Source organism: Cryptotermes secundus, unplaced genomic scaffold (genome assembly GCF_002891405.2).
Source record: "Cryptotermes secundus unplaced genomic scaffold, Csec_1.0 scaffold123, whole genome shotgun sequence".
In the NCBI taxonomy this organism is placed as follows: Eukaryota; Metazoa; Arthropoda; class Insecta; order Blattodea; family Kalotermitidae; genus Cryptotermes; species Cryptotermes secundus.
This window is the reverse complement of record NW_019736394.1, coordinates 372,672-391,974: the sequence shown is the minus strand read 5'-3', so window position 1 is coordinate 391,974 and position 19,303 is coordinate 372,672. Positions and strand designations below refer to the sequence as shown.

General features: G+C 38.9%; 1 protein-coding gene across 4 annotated transcripts in view; it reads right to left on the bottom strand.

Moving 5' to 3' along the window:
• Positions 1-19,303, bottom strand: part of LOC111869786 (serine/threonine-protein kinase OSR1) — a 104,991-nt gene that overhangs the window by 9,307 nt on the left and 76,381 nt on the right. For all 4 annotated transcript variants that reach the window (XM_023861548.2, XM_033753559.1, XM_023861547.2 and 1 more), the window contains 6 exons: positions 18,002-18,167; positions 7,884-8,119; positions 6,148-6,262; positions 5,843-5,947; positions 2,330-2,505; positions 1,288-1,474 (listed from right to left, as the gene is read on the bottom strand). In XM_023861548.2, the coding sequence (XP_023717316.1) occupies positions 1,288-1,474; positions 2,330-2,505; positions 5,843-5,947; positions 6,148-6,262; positions 7,884-8,119; positions 18,002-18,167 (985 nt within the window). The remainder of the gene's footprint in view (positions 1-1,287; positions 1,475-2,329; positions 2,506-5,842; positions 5,948-6,147; positions 6,263-7,883; positions 8,120-18,001; positions 18,168-19,303) is intronic.

Here is a 19,303-nt window from a genome sequence, read left to right as displayed (position 1 = left end):
TCTAGTGATCTCTTTGTTTCTGGATTTCCCACGAAAATCCTATAAGCATTCCTCTTCTCCTCACGTGTGATACATACCCAACCCATCCCATCTTCCCCGAATTGATCATTCTACTTATACTTGGCATAGGATATAATTTATGAAGCTCATCATTATGCAACTTTTCTCCAATCTCTTACCACTTCATCCCATTTTTGTTCAAATGTGATGTAAATATAAGTAAGTAAAAAAGTAAGTAAAGCTATCCCTGTAACAGGCCGTGAAGACCCTTAGGGTTGTGAGACGTTGAGGATCCCACAATATCTAGACAATCAGCTCAAAGATGGCGGTAAGGTTGTCAGCCTTAAACGCCGGATGCACTTTACTCCCCAGGAAAATTATTTAATTAATTCCTGGTACTCATTTCTCTCAGAGGCTGAGTCGACCCCAAGGCCATAGTGTGGCTGGAAGGATTAGGTCAATTGAAAAAAATCCAATGACCTCATCAGGACTTGAACCCACAACCTTCCGGCTTGTAGCATAGCCCCTCAACCAACTATGCTACCACGTGCCCCGATGTAAGATGTAAAGATATGGAGGCATAATTTCATATCAACCGACATTTATAAGCCCAAATTTCTTTCATTTATTTTATTCAATCTTGTAACTCCATGTTAATAACTTTCATCAGATCTTAAATAATGTTCCCTAAGTAAATAAAATCAAATACTGTTCTATTGCATTTCCACCTATTCATATTTTTAATCTTTAATATTTCCCCTACAAATATCCATTACTTTAGCCTTCAATGATGTCACTACTGATGTAACAATTAAGAACAATTTTGTTTAACTGGTGTGTTGCAATTTGTAACTCATCTGCGTATAAATGCTGGAATCACTCCGTTATATTCAAACTGGATCTCACTTTTTACAGCTTGTCTCCATTCTCTTATTATCTGGTTGATATTCTTCTTTCTCCCTTTCCCCCTTTCTTATGCTTCTTCCATAGCAAAGATTAAGCTGAAGTCCTCTTCCAACGCTAAGTGAACTGTTCCTTCCAGCTTATTCTGTCTCCTAAATACATACTGAAGTGCAACCAGCAGAAATAGAATTCTGTTGAAAACTCTGATGCTCTTTAAGCACAACACAGTAAGAGAATTATCCGATACTTACACTTACACCTCAAATAAAGCATGTGTGTGTGTGTGTGTGTGTGTGTGTGTGTATCACTTGGGATTTTAAGGACTCAAATTTCATAACACTCAACTTCTACAAACAAAACTGTAGCAATAACAAGCTTACTCACCAAGGGGAAGGTAACAGTACGAAGTTGTCCTCCACTATCTATAAGTTTCTGAAGGTTTGCAGCAATGACAACAATATCTCTGCCGTCCACCAATCCCGCCCCAACCAGTTCAGATGCAATACCTTCAGCTGAATCCTTCCCCACAGCAAATTCAAACCTAATGTCATTCAATTCTCGTTTTGGATTCCTGCAATAGAAAAATCAATGACTTTTATTTCAAAATTGTCAATTTATTTAGTCTGTTATTACATCCTTCCTTATAATCATAACTGTAGGACTATATCATAAAGAAAATCAGGTTATTTCATACTGTAACACAATGCACATTTTTGCATATGTTACATTATTTTAAATTTCCAAAATTTGTACTTCCACTAGTTTTACATTTATTTTAGGTAATATCTTCTATATGGTAAAATCGAGTATTCACTGCACTTCTAGATGTATATGGATCATATGTATTTTTAATTATCCATGCAACTTTACCCCCTTCATAACCTCTAACAAACAAGAGTTCAGCATACTACTTAGAGACCTAAATATAATCTTTATTCCTTAATTTAATACACCTCAAATCAGAATTACTCTGAAGTAAAGTTATAGATATTAATGTAATGCATACTGAATGTCTAAAATGTTTCAGAATGAATTGTTTTTTTGAGAAATATGATAAAGCTTTGTTAGAACTATTACATTTATCTCAGTACATATTCACTAACCAAGATAAGGTTCAAATAAAATTTATATACATGAGTAAAATTAATGTTTCATATCAATTATACACTGTTGTTCAATAAACCATTTCTGTAAAAACATTAATTACTTTCCTTCCTATGTTCGCAATAAAATAATTCCATAACGCAAGCAACTGCTCCACATACAGTGGACAGGATAGAAACTGGAGCAATGATGGTAAAGAATGTCTCTAAACATCCTACTTACTCCAGTACAGATTACATTCTTGTTTAAATGTGAAGGAACATAAGGATGTTACCTGTGGGAGCCATTTGATTACCAAAGTAACAGGACAGATTCAACCCACCTCATTCTGAGCACAAGATTCACTGGAGGAACTGCCTGGGTCTGCACTCGATACAAGTTACTGGGAGCCATAATTTCACTCGTTCTCGTGCCGGCACTGCCCTCTGTATCAGTCAAGTCTTTCTCACTGCCTGATGACCCAACTGTCTCGATGTTATTCATTGGTTTCTCCACACACTGTCAACAATATTTTAAGATCATCAATAACGACACAAAAGACAGTGCTAACCCACATGCATATTACTAAATTGCTGTATACAGTTCAAGAGAATTAAAGAGACTCCATAGACAGAAAGAAATAAAACACCTGGTTATAAAAAAAACATTCACCAGGAGGAGATAAGGGAGACTGTACGAAGAAGAGGAAGGAGCTGATTAGTGGAGAAAGAAGGATATAAAAAAGGGGAAGAAGTTCAAACAAAAGTTTTTTTTTATTTTGCTGTGAAAATCATTATTACCTTGTTCCATAATAATACACATACTAACAGACACTGTCAGAAGTATATGCCATTAAGGCATGTATTATGGAGAATTCAGAGAGGAACTATAGAAATAGGAACATCTACATTCTATCTGACAGCCAAGCTGCACTCAAAGCGCTTGACAAACACCAGATCAACTCAAAATTGGTCTGGGATTGCCACCAAACCCTCACGGAACGGGCCAGACATAACAGGGTACAACTGATATGGGTGCCGGGGCATGAGGGTATTGCTGGAAACGAAACAGCAGACCAATTAGCTAAGATTAGAGCTGAACATCCGTTCATAGGACCTGAACCAGCCTGTGGTATCTCTACAGAAGTTGCCAGATAGGCAATCAGGGACTGGACAGATATGAAACACAAGAAATATTGGGGATCCTTGACTGGACTCAGGCAAGCAAAGGGACTCATATAAGGACCCTCAGCTAAAAGAGTGAAGGAACTGTTGAAGTTAAACAGGAACCAGCTATGATAGGTGGCAGGACTACTTAAAGGACACCTCTTCAAACTGGGACTACGTAATAGTTCCACTTGTGAGAGGTGTCAAGAAGAAAATGAAACAGCCACACATATCCTGTGTGAATGTGAGGCCTTAGCTTATTTAAGATTATGTCATTTGGGTCAATACTTTATAGAACCAAGTGACTATTTCGATGTCCCCATGTACAAAATCCTGCGCTTCATTTGAAACGCAGGATTGCTGAGGGGATAATCAAAAGGGTAAGCATAACAGACCACCGTAGGTGGCGGTGCAAGGGCCGAGAAGGCCTACCCCTCATACATTCATTCATTCATTCATTCAACGGACACTGTGAAAGTGAAAATGTTACTCCATGCCTCTGTCTCACTGGTTTATTTCTGGTAAGCTTAGATACTTAAATATGACACTCAAATCATGCAACTGTGTACATTTAATTCAGGACAATGAAAATTTACCATTATTAGACACATGGCATTTGTTGTACCCTGTGCATCTGCAAAGGCCAAAGCTCTATTCTTTCACTTTGCATTGCAACTTACAGTACCCTGACAAACTCAGCCCCTGATTATACACCATTCAGTGATATCATAAGATATGCAAGATAACATAACGGGGAAAAAAGAGAAGAGAAAATAAATTTAGAATAAATAACTAATATTAAACCAACACATGACACACAAATGAAATGGACTAAGAATTTGGGGGCAGGAGTTCCAGTGACAAACCCTGAACTTACCATGATGATGACCACCACAAGAAATACTATCATGTAAAGTCATGCTGGAGGATGAACCAAGGTGTGTCACACCCAGTCAGTGACATATACCATTATGTCATCATCAAAAAGTTACTAGATCTTGTTTTGAACATACTTCTGGTATTCATATACTGGTGGAAAATTCAAACATACTGGTTTAATAAATTTTCTCATGAGATGGCTGTGGGTATGTGTGGCTGATGGTAAATGCACTGTGTGCGCACAATATTATGATTTTTTGTTTTGGTTGAAAAATATTTTGTAAGTGTAAGAAGTGGTATCTTCTATGAGAAAAATTTTGAAAAAATCATGATAGCCAATATTTATTGCAAAGGCTGGAGTGTACCATATATGGCACACCATGCAATAACTCTTTAATTTCTACTACAAATATATTCATACACAAATAACACATTTTTTTTTGTTTCATGTGTAGACCACAATTACAGTAAACTTTCATTTTAAATACCATCTATACCTTTAATAAGCAATATCAACAGATTCTAACTTATATAGTAAACATGTAAATTTTACAATGCGTGGAACAATTTAAAACAATTTTTCTCCTTATTCAGGCAAAGTATAACTTCACATTTTTCACAAGCTACAAATGTCTTTTCTTTGCAATTGGGGAATTTACAACATCCTCATGTATGATGCCATATTGGAAAATGATAAGACACAATCTTGCAGTACTTCTGCTGCTGGTCCTTTCCTTTGTTTGCTATTGAGTTTCTGTTGAATTTCATTGCTTGCTTGACCTCTTTTGCATTCCAGTGTTTTCCCTGCTCTGCAGAGAGCATCTGCCAAAATAATTTCAAAGCCCATAAGGGGAATGTTTATTTTTATTCTGTTTATGCCACAGAATCCAAACACTGACACAAACCAAATAAATCATATAGAACATAATTTTATACCATTTTTTTGTTCTGATTTGGATTCTGTAATAGCCTAGCATTAAATTAAGATCTACTCCACCCATGTACTTATTGTACATAATGATAACTTGGGGGACATGGAACTATCTTGAGTTTTTTCCTTTCTTTTTTAAAAATAGTTTTTTTCTGGCCTTCTGGTTTAGCACCTACAGAAGTTCAATGTATTAGGACCTTATTGTCAAACCAGGAAACTGCTGATAGGTCAATGCCATCAACTGTAGCTATATGCTCACTAATATCTCCTCTTCCTTTCTTCATGACTGCCTCCTATGGCATTTCATTACCTTGTATTCAGTTTGACTTTACTGCATAGAGATAACTTTCCTTCTTTCTTCAAGCATATTTTGAGAGAAACGCTGGTGAACCAGTTATCAAATAACACACATACTGCCCTTGCTTCTGTGATAACTTATTACAGATGAGGGTTTTTATTTTATTTATTTATCTTATTCTATTTACTTGCAGATTATTTAAATATTTCACAAATGTTGGCATTAATTTGGTCAACCTACGAACAATAGTCCCTATAAGCATCATATGGGATACCTCAATGAATACATAATTATGTATTCATAAGATTATAATCTTTTCTTCCACATGACTACCTACACAAGGTATGATGTACCCTGGTTCCAGGAATGGTTCATGAGTTTCCTTATTTTGGACAACTAAGAAATTGTAACACAGTTCTGTGAGCAATGACTGGCAAATACCTACAATGTTGTTAGAGCTCAAACATTCTTTCGCCTCCATGCTGACGCTCTGGGTTTAACAGAAAGTAGTAACAAAAAAACTATCACTAGTGAAGAGAATAACTGGTTCTAGAAGCTCAGTAAGGAAGTATAGATTCTCACCTCATCATCTGATGATTCACCACCTTCCTCTTCTGATGACCAAACCCATTCCCCCGTTACAGTCCTGTGAAGCCGCCCTGATGCTCCAGGTTGCCGTTTTGATGCCTGAAAAATATGAGATTATTTCAGAAAATCTGCTTTGGTAAGTGCAGAAGACACAGTAAATATATTCAGATGGTCTACTGGTTCCTATATTTGTAACACTTAAACTCTCCCATATTAAAAGGAATCTGACATGGAGAGTCCTCACCTGGCTATTTCTTTCTACGGTTCAGTAAAATTATCATATGTTCACATATACATACTTTTTGTACTCTGGTTTCTAAGCTTGGGCCAATGGCCACTAATGTCTGCTGAAGGTATTTTCTGTCCTTTGCTTTCTTGAAAAATGGGTGTTTCAAGAGCTCGGTTGCTGTCGGCCTAAAAAAAAGTCAAGAATATAAGAATTACTAAAATAAGTTGAATGAGTTGTCACTTTATTCAATATGCAACATACAACATGCAAATACTATGACTGCTTTACGTGAATTACTTGTCATGGAATTTTCTTTAAAATGCCATTGTTTAGTAGAGAAGTTATTAGTGTTCAATGATGTAGAATAATGATGCTTAAATGAGCTTCTACGACCAAACTGAAATTTCAGTATTTTGTTGAATGTCTGCATGTGTTTGGTCATTTCATTTCTGAGGAGAGACCATGATAAAAACCAGATTGCTGTGTGTTTCAAGGAAAAGATGGTCATGGATCCCACTGGGCCATGCTGGTGAAAGCCAGCAGCAATTAACCCAAAACCAAAGTTGGTCAGCATTTGTAGTGGTGGCTGGCTGTGAGCACAGATGTAGAAGAATCTCCACTGTTAGAAGCCACTACCTAGCAACAACTAGTGACAACATAACAAACTAAAAAGATCTAGTGTGTGCTGCAGTGATCCGTAGTGTGTGGAGATTAGTAAGATTGTTATAATTATTTGTAGCTGTCCAATAACTCATATTATCAAACCAAACTCAGTGTCTAGTCAGTAACACATGGCAACGTTCTATCACGTGTGAACAGCTTTCAGACAAAAACTGAAGTGGCAATGCAGACGATCACAGCAATGTAGGTCAATTTAAACATTCATCCCACACTCACTAGGAGTGCCTGCTACCACTGGATGGTGTTGGCATACTTGTCTCTCTCATTCTAACGTTCCTCCATTTCCATGTATCGAGGCAGGCCAATTCCTACTCAGTAAACGGGACTGGGATTTCTAGGAAACTGAAAGCAGGTGGGGGAGAGGAAGCTGTGCGAAAACCATCTGTTGTTGTTAGTAGAACAACCCTTACTAGGTGATTTATTACTCATATAATCAGTACAGTCATTAAGCTCATACTATAGATATTGTAACAACCTGAGAGTGTACCCAATATAGATAAGTAAAACACTTACCCAGCTGGGTTCAAAATTATGGTACAAATTATGTGGAAAAGAATGGAAATCATACTTCTATCCCAATAATATGCAACAATAATTTTCTTAACTGCTACAACACATAAAATTATGCTTCTCATGCTTTGTGCACCACAAATTCTGGGCAGCGGTTTGAGAAGTGCATAAATTACGTGAGTACAAGTGGCAGCAGGCAGTCCTTAACATCTTCATATAAAGGTTACTCAGCTGACAGCCCACAGGCCACTTACTAAAATCAACTGTGTAACTCACGAATGCTGAATCTGTTTAAAAAAGTACTTAATTCACAGGTGGGTCATGACACAGCTCAAACAGCAGGTGCTGGTTACTCACTGCAGTCTGGGGTTCAATCCTGAGTGATTTCATGCGAGATATATGGTGAATGAAGCAGCAATGGAGCTAGGTATTTTCTGCCTGCTAACCATGATTCATCTACTTTTCCACATTCCTTACCACAAACATCTGACATAACTGACAGCCCTGACCAAGCAGCACATTATAACACCCTCAGTCTTTAAGCTTACTCAGCTCCTGGCTGGTTACAGAGTGAATAAGTTAGTTTAATTTTTAGTTATATCACAGGGAAATCACCTTTTTGATGGGTCTTTCTGAAGGCAATCAACAATCATCTTGCGAAAAGTTTTGCCATATGCTTTGTACTGGTCCTTTTCTTCTGCCCCAGTATCAAGCGTGGGAGGGTCATTTTGAAGTGTTAACATCAAAACTTTCATAGGTGGGTACTTATGATAAGGAGCTGTTCCTGTTGCCATTTCAATCGCTGTGATTCCAAATGACCATATGTCTGCTTTGAAGTCATACCCATGATCCTATAATAGAAAGCAACATATTAAACACTGCATATAAAACCTAAAGCACTTATATACAGAAAAGACATACCAGTGAGGGCTCAATGGATACAAACGATGGACTCAAACTGCTCTCTGGATGAAATCAGCAGCTCAGATATGACAAAGTCACACAAATTTCAGCCATATGATGTGGCTATGTACACCAAAGTTTACATTGGCACTGTGAACTTCTCCAATTCCTGGCCATCCTAAGCAGCATTTCTACATTGATGACTAAAATGTTAAAAAATCAAGCTAATCCTTAATGACACATATTTTGCATGAGGTGGGCAAACTCTTTATATACTCTTTATAGTATATATAACCTGAGTGTTTAGGTTCTGGTGCCTGACCTACACTAGGGCACAGAATAAGATTCTTTGCAGGGAGGGGGACAACAAGGAAGATCCTATTATTTCCACTGATTCAGTGATCATGAGAATGATGGTATTTAACACTAGCTCTAAACCACAGGGAGAACCTGATTTTTTTCACTTAGATAATAGTGAAGGTATCAGTGTGTAACAAGAAAAATCTGCACACAGATGTAACCTAGATAAAAACTCTGAATCCCTGAATAGAGTTAAAAAAGGCTGTTTTAATAACCAACTAAACAATTAATTAACAAATATTTCAATAGTTATTTCAACACAACATGTTTCAATTGTATTTATTGTTCATCATCAGGTGAGATACAGTTTACATTCTCTAACACTCCAACCAGCCATATCCCTCACATACGAAGGGGGTCCCAAAAATAACCGGAAACGACCTGTTGCGCGCGCATGCTTTGTAGTTACGAGTTGAGCTGCTAGGTGGTGTTAGCTTGGGGTCTCCCGCAACTGTTAGTGAGCTGGCGTCAGTCTGAGTTAAGTGGTTTGTCTGTGGTGCTCTGTTGTGTGCGTTCCTGTTTCAACCCTTTGGCGATCAGTGAGATGGCCGACCAGAAGAAACAAAGAGTGTGCGTGAAATTTTGCTTTCTGTTAGGGAAAACTGCACTTCACTCTTCAAGTCGCGGTAAACATTCACGCGGTTTTCTCTTTGGTCATTCCGAGCAAGCGAGGAACAAATTTTGCAGACACCCGTCTCATGTGCAAACCTTCGGTTAAAATTCGCTGGACCGTGCTCCATGAGATGTTCGTTTCCTCAGAAAGTTGGTCAATGGTCTTTCGACGATCTTCATCAATTTCACGCACACTCTTTGTTCCTTCTGGTCGGCCATCTCACTAATCGCCAAAGGGTTGAAACAGGAACGCACACAACAGAGCACCACAGACAAACCACTTAACTCAGACTGACGCCAGCTCACTAACAGTCGCGGGAGACCCCCAGCTAACACCACCTAGCAGCACAACTTGTAACTACAAAGCATGCGTGCGCAACAGGTCGTTTCCAGTTATTTTGGGTCCCCCCTCGTACACTACAACAAGGCCAAAAATATAAACCTACAGCATGCTAAAACATTGATCATGCAACTTACATACCATCAAACAAACTACGTGATTTCAGTCTGCAAGCAAACCATACTGACCGAGCAACTGCTGCTTGTCAGCAAAGTTTAGTGCCAACTTTCTCACTTTTGGTCAGCACAATGAATCCCCATGGCCATTAATTTCGGTTTTATAGACCGGAGCCACTATTTCCTTGAACTAGCTCCTCAATTATCATCATGAGGCTGAGTGGACCCTGTTCCAGACCCACTACTTCTCCGAAATATCTGGTAGTGCCGGGAATCGAACCCAGACCTCTGGATCTGTAATCAGGAATGCTGACCACTAGACCACATCATACACCTAAATTATCCATCAAAACTACAGTAATAAACACACTAAAACAATACAACCTTTAACACCCACAAACAGCAAATGTATATAATAATGCATGCAACTGTTTTATCTCTGATGATCATTTTATCATCTGCTATTACTGTTTTAAAATTACAAAGTGATGGTCAACACTGAAGACACAAGCAAATTCATCTAATTTAACAGTGTATCTACAACAATGCCACTGTTATTGACTTTTAATATTATTATCTTTACATACTAGTCTGAAATAAGTACAATATTTCAAATATGTAATAATAATTTTATTCTGACCAACAGTATATGTGCGCATGCACATTAATAATTTATGAGACATCTTAGAAGAATTGGGGAATGGATCCAATGGTCAATACAGAATGTTTTAATAATACAGAAACATATTCACAGTGTTTTTATTTGTAAAGTATATACCACCTGATGATAACCAAAATGATCAAAGCACATCATGGTCTTAAAACACATTAACTATTGATATATTAATCAATTAACTGTTGTGTAGATGTTTATTAAAACAATTTTACTAATATGCAACATGATGCATAAATTAAGGAGTCAAAGAACTTACCTTGAGCCCACCAAGTTCCCTGTGTATCTATTATTATTATTATTATTATTGGAGGGGTGGGTTTCCCCATGCACCACGACCAGTGGTTATTGTATGTCCCCTCTGTGATATTCTACCAGTCTCTATACCCTACGGATACTGGTGTGAACCATCAGTCCCGACTCAGCCAGTGTGTTCGGCCTCTACTGGCTCAGCGATATCTCTCGATGCTTCCCCCATCTATCAGAGGCGTTAGAGACTACTGTTGGGCAGGAAATGTCCGATCAATTTGGCTCGGTGGTCCCCTTGGGACATGAGGTTCTTTTACGTGCCGTAAAGCTACGACATGGAACCCACAGCTTAAAGTCCCTCCCGGAGGACTTGTTCCCTTAAAAATTCCACGACCTCCGCCGGGTTTGAACCCACGTACCTTGAGTCTTGAGGTGGGAACGTTACCCCTAGACTACAGAGGCCGCTTCCCTGTGTATCTAAAAAGTCATACTGAAATTTTTAACAGCTGACACTACAAATGTGAACGGAACAGCAGCTTTCATCATTTCACAGGATGAAGGAAATCACATGCAAAGTTAGAAGTAGGGCAGGAGAGGGTACGTTACTAGCTCATCAGTAGCCAGTAGACATGTTTCCCATGCAGACAGAAATGCATTTGTATGTTATGGGTTTCAGAATTTTGAGCCATTATTTAGAGTGCAACTCATCATGTGTTTAACTAAAAATCATAAAACATCAATCATTGGTAGGATAAACTATTATACGAGACAGCAAGTGTACTCAAGAAGAAGAGAGCAGGAAAATCTGTGATAAGTCAACTGAAACTAACACAGAAAGCTTTCTGTATAGTCCAGCTAGTCCAGCTAATTTCATTAAATAGATCTTGTCATTTTGCATATGGTGGAAGCTCTATTATGAAGACTCTGAATTAAACCTCTTTTTGCATGTGACAGATGGTTAGATATTGGCCAGTGTGGGTGAACTTTCTGTAGACTTTTGTGGCCAGTGTTGCCTCTTACCTGATGACCTGAACATTCAAATAAGAAAATGCACTGTCGAGGCCGCGCCATAGCTCAAGCTGTTAGTTGCTGGCTTCTCACCGCGATGGCCCAGGTTCAAACCCAGGTCTGGTCAAGTGGGATTTGTGGTGGACAAAGTGGCACTGGGGTAGGTTTTCTCCGAGGACTTCGGTTTCCCCTGCCAATCTTCATTCCACCAAATTCTCCATCATCATAATCACCTGGGGCAGGTACAATAGGCCAATCAGTGGCCGCCGTGCCGAGTGGACCCAACTGGACTCCACCCCCCCACTATACGAATTAAAAAAAAAATGCACTGTCTTCTTCTTATTTCCATAGTGAACTGGTCTGAATGCCTTAAACTACTGAGAGGTGGCTGAGGAAATTCTGTAACTGTTCTGGGCCATGAGGTCATCAAAATACAGGGAGAGGAAACAGAATACCTCAAGTACATCATGTCCTTTGGAGCAATAGGCTGCTTACTTTGACTTGAAGAAAGGCTCCAATAGAACGGCTACACAGTATTGCTTCGTTCAAGGAAACAATAAGACATAGTACTCAAAGTGAGAATATTCATGGCTATTAAATTTGCATGGTATTCTTCATTTAAAATATCAGCTTCAAACATAATCATATGGTTCACAAACAGTTTACATAATATAGAATTATCAATTCTTTATAGGCTCACATGTTCTTATTAGATATTGAGATAATCACAAACATTTGTTGTTTGATTTTCTGAGCAATTTATATACACCCAGGTTCTAAACCACCTACGAGTATTCATTATAGCATTAATGTATCAAGCTACTGTAAACTATACCCGGCGGAGGTCGTCGAATTTTTAAGGACGGAAAAATTCAGGTAACAAGTCCTCCGGGAGGGACTTTAAGCTGTGTGTCCCGTGTCGTAACTTTACGGCACATAAAAGAACCTCATATCCCCAAAGGGGACCACTGAGCCAAATTCCAGGACGTTTCCCAACCAACAATAGCCTCTAAGGCCTCTGATAGATGGGGGAAGCATTATAGACACCGCTAAGCAAGTGGCCGAACTCGCTTGCTCGGCGGGACTGATGGTACGCACCATTTATCGGTAGGGTAAAGAGACTGGTAGAATATCATAGAGGGAAGCACAATAGATCAAACTGGTCGCGGTGCATGGGGAAACCCACCCTCTCTAAATAACTAACTACTGTAAACTATCCTTACTCGTACAATGGCCTTCCATTCTATTTTAAAATGTTTAAGTCCAATAGCAGTGCTGAACCGTAAGGTTATAATATCTGACAGAAATTATAATGTTGCTTTCTTGTTTTCATACAGACATTTAGAAAGATGTCTGAAAAAATATCATGCCTTCCTGTGTGAGGGATCTTCAAAAAGTTTCTGTAATTTTTACTTTCCAACACTATTTTACTGATGATTACAAAAACAAAATATATAATTTTTCAACATAATTACCCTGCTTTTCAACGCATCTTTCATAGTGTCCTACCACTTCTTAATGTCATCAGTCATCATAATAGAAAGTCTCTGATTTCACACACAGCCAGGTATAAATGAGACGGCACCAGATCCAGACTGTGAGCTGGATGTTTGATTTCCTGAGGGTTTCCACTGTGTGTGCCATAGTATGTGTACAGGCACTGTAAACAACAACAGGACACCCTCCAACAGTCTCCCTCTCCTTTCAGAGCAGACTGTACGCTTCAGCCCTCTCTGAAGCATGTCACAATAGGTTGCACTTGTGACAGTTGTTCCATGTTCCAGGTAGATCTCAAAAATATGGCCTTGAGAATCCCAGATGGGGGTCAACATCAACTGTCCTGCCGATGGTTGTCTCGAGTTTCCTTGCAACAGAAGATGATGGATGCTTCCACTGCAAGCTCTTCAGCTTGGTTTCTGCTTGATAATGGTGAAACCATGTTTAATCACCTGTGAAGATCCGTTCCAGAAAGTTTTCACCTTCTTCGTGATAACAAGCGAAGCAGCAAGAACAAATGTCTAAGTACATGCACCTATACACATCCATCAGTTCCTTAGGTAACCACCTGGCATGTTATCATGTGCCGCAGAATGAGCAGACCCAACACTGATATTCAGTTGTTTTGCAATTTCATCAACTGTGACTCTTATAGTCTGAAGAATCAGTTCCTTAGCTCTTTCTTCATTCTGTGAGGTTGCGGCTGTGATTAGTTATCACAGTGCTCTGCATTAGTCACACTCATATGGTCATTTTTAAGCACTTCAATCCACTCATACACAATTCTACAAGAGACAGCATTGTCCCCATACTGAGCACACATGCAATGATGAATTTATCCACTGGGTACACCTTCTGCCTACAAAAAAAAAACACACCACAGACTGTTGGTCCTCCTTGGTGCAATTCTCAAATTTTGCTGCCATGTTCACCGCTTCATAGCAACTCTCACACTAACTGCAACATACCTTGCCAACTAGTCACATGACAGCCTACAATCCCCACCCACACAACTCCTGCTCTATTTTCTTTGAAAAAATAGAAGTGCAGAAACTTTTTGAAGATCCCTTGTACAATGGTGCATGCACCAAAATCTTGTTACACAAAATTCATAACAGTATTAATGTTTCTACTAAATCACAACAAAGTTGTGTCAGGTATAATGCAGAACAGTAAAACATAACAGATGTTTACGAATGCAGTTGGAAAGAATCACTATCAGTGTAGTTATGTTCTGACCTTTCCTCCCATATTTTCTGCTCCTACAGAGAAGTACAGTGCTTCTATAATATTTCAGCTTCAGGAATGTCAGTGATAGTCTACAGAGGCCTTGTCAGTTGGCAGGGCTACCAACTCCAGCCCTGCAACATTTGAAACTCTCATGGCTGTAAACATGAAGATTATGGTACTCAGAGCTGTCAGGCCATGTAGTTCAGTAGACAGGTTTCAACACTGTGGAGGAACCTATCTAAACTATACAGTGTCACATCCTAAAAGCCCGTAATTGTCAACTTCAAGTATAATCCTACTACGTGGGACATTTTTTCGACACACTTCTCAACTCTACCAATTGATATACTATCACCAGCACAGCATGGACTTCATGGTGACCTGCTGCAATATCCCCCAACAAAAGACCGGCTGACCAACCGACTGAATAAACACTCTAACCAAGCAATCAGCTAACTAACTCCATGGGAATGAGTCCTTGAGAAGCTGCTAATTCTGCAGCTACTCAAGAATTTCCCAACATTTTACACAACGCACAGGTTCCTTACCATGTTCACAAGAGCCCTCCACTGGTCCCTATCCTAAGACAAATAAATCCAGTACATACCACCCCACCCTATCTCTCCAAGATCCATTTTAATGTTGTAACGTAGTACGAGGGGATTCTCAACAGAGTTTGGATTGGTAATTACATTTACTGACCACTTATACAATCATGGCTCATGACTACACTTTACGGATCACTTCCACACACAGACTAGTGTCCTCAGTCTATTACAGTCTCCACTAGCCGCTGCCTGGTAATGGCTTCCAACAACAGATGTTCCCCTTACTCTGGGTTCCTGAACTATCGCTGAACCTCGGCTATCAGCTTCTAACAGCAATGACTAACAACTGAAACTGCAGTTCTCTGACCAACTCCAAGGCTAGTGGCCATTTCACATCAATCTCCTAGTTTTCTCTTCACAGCCTGCCTTTCAACTGGGCACTCTCAGAACTAACTGGTTGCCCCAAACTGTCCCAGTTACAACATCTTGGAACAGACTGCACAGAAAACACCATTCCTCTATTGCTTGCTCGACTGTTGTCATATGAACATGTTTTTTTCTTTTGAGAAGCCCTTACTCAGCAATGGCTCTGGTATATTTGCTTATTAAAAATCTGTTGCCTAGTAATGAACATTGTTCCACTGTTTGTTTCATGGCTGTTGCCTACAAATGAATCTTATTTCAGAGCTGTTCGCTAGCAACAGTTGTTTCTCCGGCTCCACAGTTCTTGCTTTGAGCAACTATGTCACAATATTGTCCACTCACCTAAGTCTTGGTCTTCCTAGCAGCGTCTTTCCTTCTGCCATTCCCACCAAAATCCTATATGCATTCCTGGTCTCTCACACATGCTACATGCCCTGCCCATATCATCCTCCTTGACTTGATTATTCTAATTCTACTTTGACTAGAGTACAAGTTATGAAACTCATCTCCTTCAACAAACAGAGATGGTATCTCACCAAGGACTTCACCCATTTAACTGTTACAGTGAAATTCCATGTGGCAATTTCTTAACTTTCTCTTGTCCTAGCCTGAGCACTATTTTTCTGCATTTGGTGATTCTGACTTAGTACTGAAGTACTTGGAGAAAACCTGCCCCAGCACCACTTTGTCCACCACAAATCCCGCATGACCAGACCCGAAGTATCCAATGTATGTTTCACTTCTAATTGGAAATTGTGGTTTAACTGATAAGTTCAGCACTTCATGAAGTTATCCTGAAGAAATATAAGATTTTGAGATTTAAATTTGGTTTGGTTTGGTATATTATTGCTTGTATGATGTGTTCATTTCTCTTTCATATAACATGGTAGTTCCAAAAGAAGGGATAATGTAAAGACTGTAAAAGCTTACATGAATATACTGTGAAGGTAGTTGGATTCTTTTAAGAGTCATTCTCAGCCATCACACTTTCAAGCAGATTAATAAGTATTGAGGTTCCATCAAGTGCAATAATTTATAAAGCTTTTACATGTTTTGGCCACTACTGGTCATCATCAGACGACAAAGCCAACACTATGAAGAAGACAATTTACGTGTATGGTAAACACCTGTCTCATGTTGTTTAAAAGGGTTTTGTACCATTAGAAATCAAGATAGACTAAAATACTAATGTAATTATGAGAAATTATAAAATGACTGACAATATCAGTACAATTGATTAAATTTTTTTAATTTAAAAGACTGGTGGTGGACATATTTTATTGCTGTTGGTATGTAAAATCTCTTGTGTAGTTGGTCATGTGTTTATTTGCAAATACAATGCAGGAACTTCTCAATTCCATTCTTTGTTACCCAGAATGTCTCTCTTTTCCTGTTGCTCCAACTTTGGAGCAATAGGGCATCTGTGAAATGCTTTGTTTCATTTCAGGGTCTTAATCTAAGACAGTCAGTAGGACTCCTTGGACAAAGGATGAGCCCATCACAAGGCCACTACCTACACACGACAACACAAACACAGAACAAATGCATATATCCATGCCTGGAATGGGATTCGAACCCACGATCCCAATGTTTGAGTGAGTGAAGACAGTTCATGTCTTACACCAGTGATTCTCAACCGCTGGGCTGCGGCCCGTTACTGAACCCTGGCACCAATTATACCGAGCCCTTGTCTTATAGAAGAAAGAATTTACGGGGCCGCTTTCTAACATATGTTGAGAACCACTGCCTCAGACAGCGCAGCCACTGTGATTGGCTTTAGGATGTGTAGTGCATAAGAAAAGCAGAACAGTGTTAGAGTGAAGAGCAGATTCCTTCATCACAACAACCTGTACACCTGATGATGGCCAGTTAGGCTGAAATATGTAGTGACAATAAAGAGAAAACAATGAGGGAATATAGACAGACACTGCAAAACAGATGGCAAAAGAGCTGAACACAAAGTCATACCAACATTCAGGTTTTCTCTTTGCCGTAACAAATGTGTGCTGAAGACACAGCACTTGTGCCGTCAGAGCTCCTTCAATTCTTAAGTAACTGGAGTTATTTCAGTGATATAATCACTTATGTAAAGTACTGCATTACAATTATACACAGTAAATATTTATAAGACGAGCAGTTTCACGAGTCATTTTTTAAATAAACCCAATTTCATAACAACTTCAATTTCATGTAAGAAAAGCAAATCCCCCAGATTTTAATTACATAGGGAAGTCACTGAATTTTGATGCTCTCCTAACTTAGAATGTAATGAATGTCGACAGATGATTTAATAATAATGTACCTGAAATTATTTAGAATCAATGACACTCAGTAAACAATGAAAAACTGGCGGAAAACTAGGTTATTTAAATATACTATATTAATTGCTGCAGTTATTTACTACCAAATAAGATGTGAAGATGGTAATTAGTGAAGAAGCATTAAGGAAGGAGAAAAGAAACAGTATCAGCCTACTTTAGATTTCTGGTTCTCACAGAGGTGAAAAGAGCCTATTATAAGAATGAATCTGCTGTAGTTGAGGAGAACTACAATAAACTCACACACCTGGCAAAGACCGAAACTAGGTTTAGACCTGTTATCTATCATTTGGTTAGGCTGGAGGAATGAATGGCAGGAGAAGTCCATGAAAATATGACCCAGAACACCTGCGTTCACAACAAATCCACGTGATATGCCCGGTCTTGAACCCTGATCCACAAGACCAACTGTGCAACCATATCACTTTGTACAAACCTCAGTGAACTGAAACTAACTTGTTCCATAACTTCTGGTGCCATCCAGCAGGGCGTTCCAACAAATGTGTGTCGCACTTTCTGTCTGGAAAGGTCCCTGCCTGTAGCCAACCAAGCTGATACACCAAAGTCCGCTATCTGCACAGTTCCATCCTCTCCAAGTAAAATGTTGCCAGCTTTCACATCTCTGCAATGCAGTAAGAACTCGTTTTATTTCACAAGTTGGCATGCTGACTATTTAGGTGCCGTTAATAACACACTGCATGTATGTCCCTGGCTGGTGGACTTTTGAAACACTTCATATGAAACGTGGGAAGTAAAATTCTGGAATCCTGTACCCTGACTAACTCATAAATTAAATATGTTACTGTAGTGGGGGGAGGAAGGTATCACTGCAAAGATACTGCAGGTACTTTCTCATATTACTGTCTTGGATTATGTTATCTTTGAAATGAAACTGACTACTGTCCAGCAGACTAATATTGGTCACTGACTATACAAGCTAGGACATGCAAACACTGTATTCGATTACTTTATGTCTGAGGAATTACAGCCTTCTGCTATCCTCAAATAAACATTTGAGGAAAATGATCTTAACTCTATAACATGCTACAAGAATTACAGCACTACGATTTGGGTTCAACGCACCTATAAATGATTAAAATGTAATAAGTATCAGTCAAGTCACTTTTATGAAAACTGAAAAACTGTTTTGACCTTTATGCTCATACAATTATTTTCTCATGATAACATCTACGCAACAGTCTCCATGGAGGATTGAAATTTAGACAAAATCAGTACAGCTATTTTAAAGAAAACTGCTACTTTGATTTTTGTGACCTATCTGAATTAGAATTTTCATATTCACAAGCACCAACTTACAATGAATAAACTCTTAAATGATGAGTATCAATTAGTTCCACAGTCTCTTATGCAATACTAATGCTCTATAAAACTTATTAGGTTTTATACTACATGTTTCAATCAATGTGGTCATCTTCAGGCATTAAAAATTATGGATGAGGAAACTGCTGCTTAGATTGTCAAGATATAGTCCCTTCAATGCGCATGTATGTTTGAGGTGGTGGGTTGTGTTCCTACCTGTTGTGTTATGTTGTGTGTCTTGTTTTCATGTAAGTTTTATAGAACATCAGTGTTGCATGTGAGACTGTGTGAATAACTGATACCAAGTAAGAAGTGCAACAGGATGCTACAATATATCTTAAATACTTAATGTGAATAAAATTTGTCCAGCCATTCAGGAACTACTGAGAATCATATTCACACGCGCACGCACAGGGAGGGAAGGAGGGAGGGAGGGAG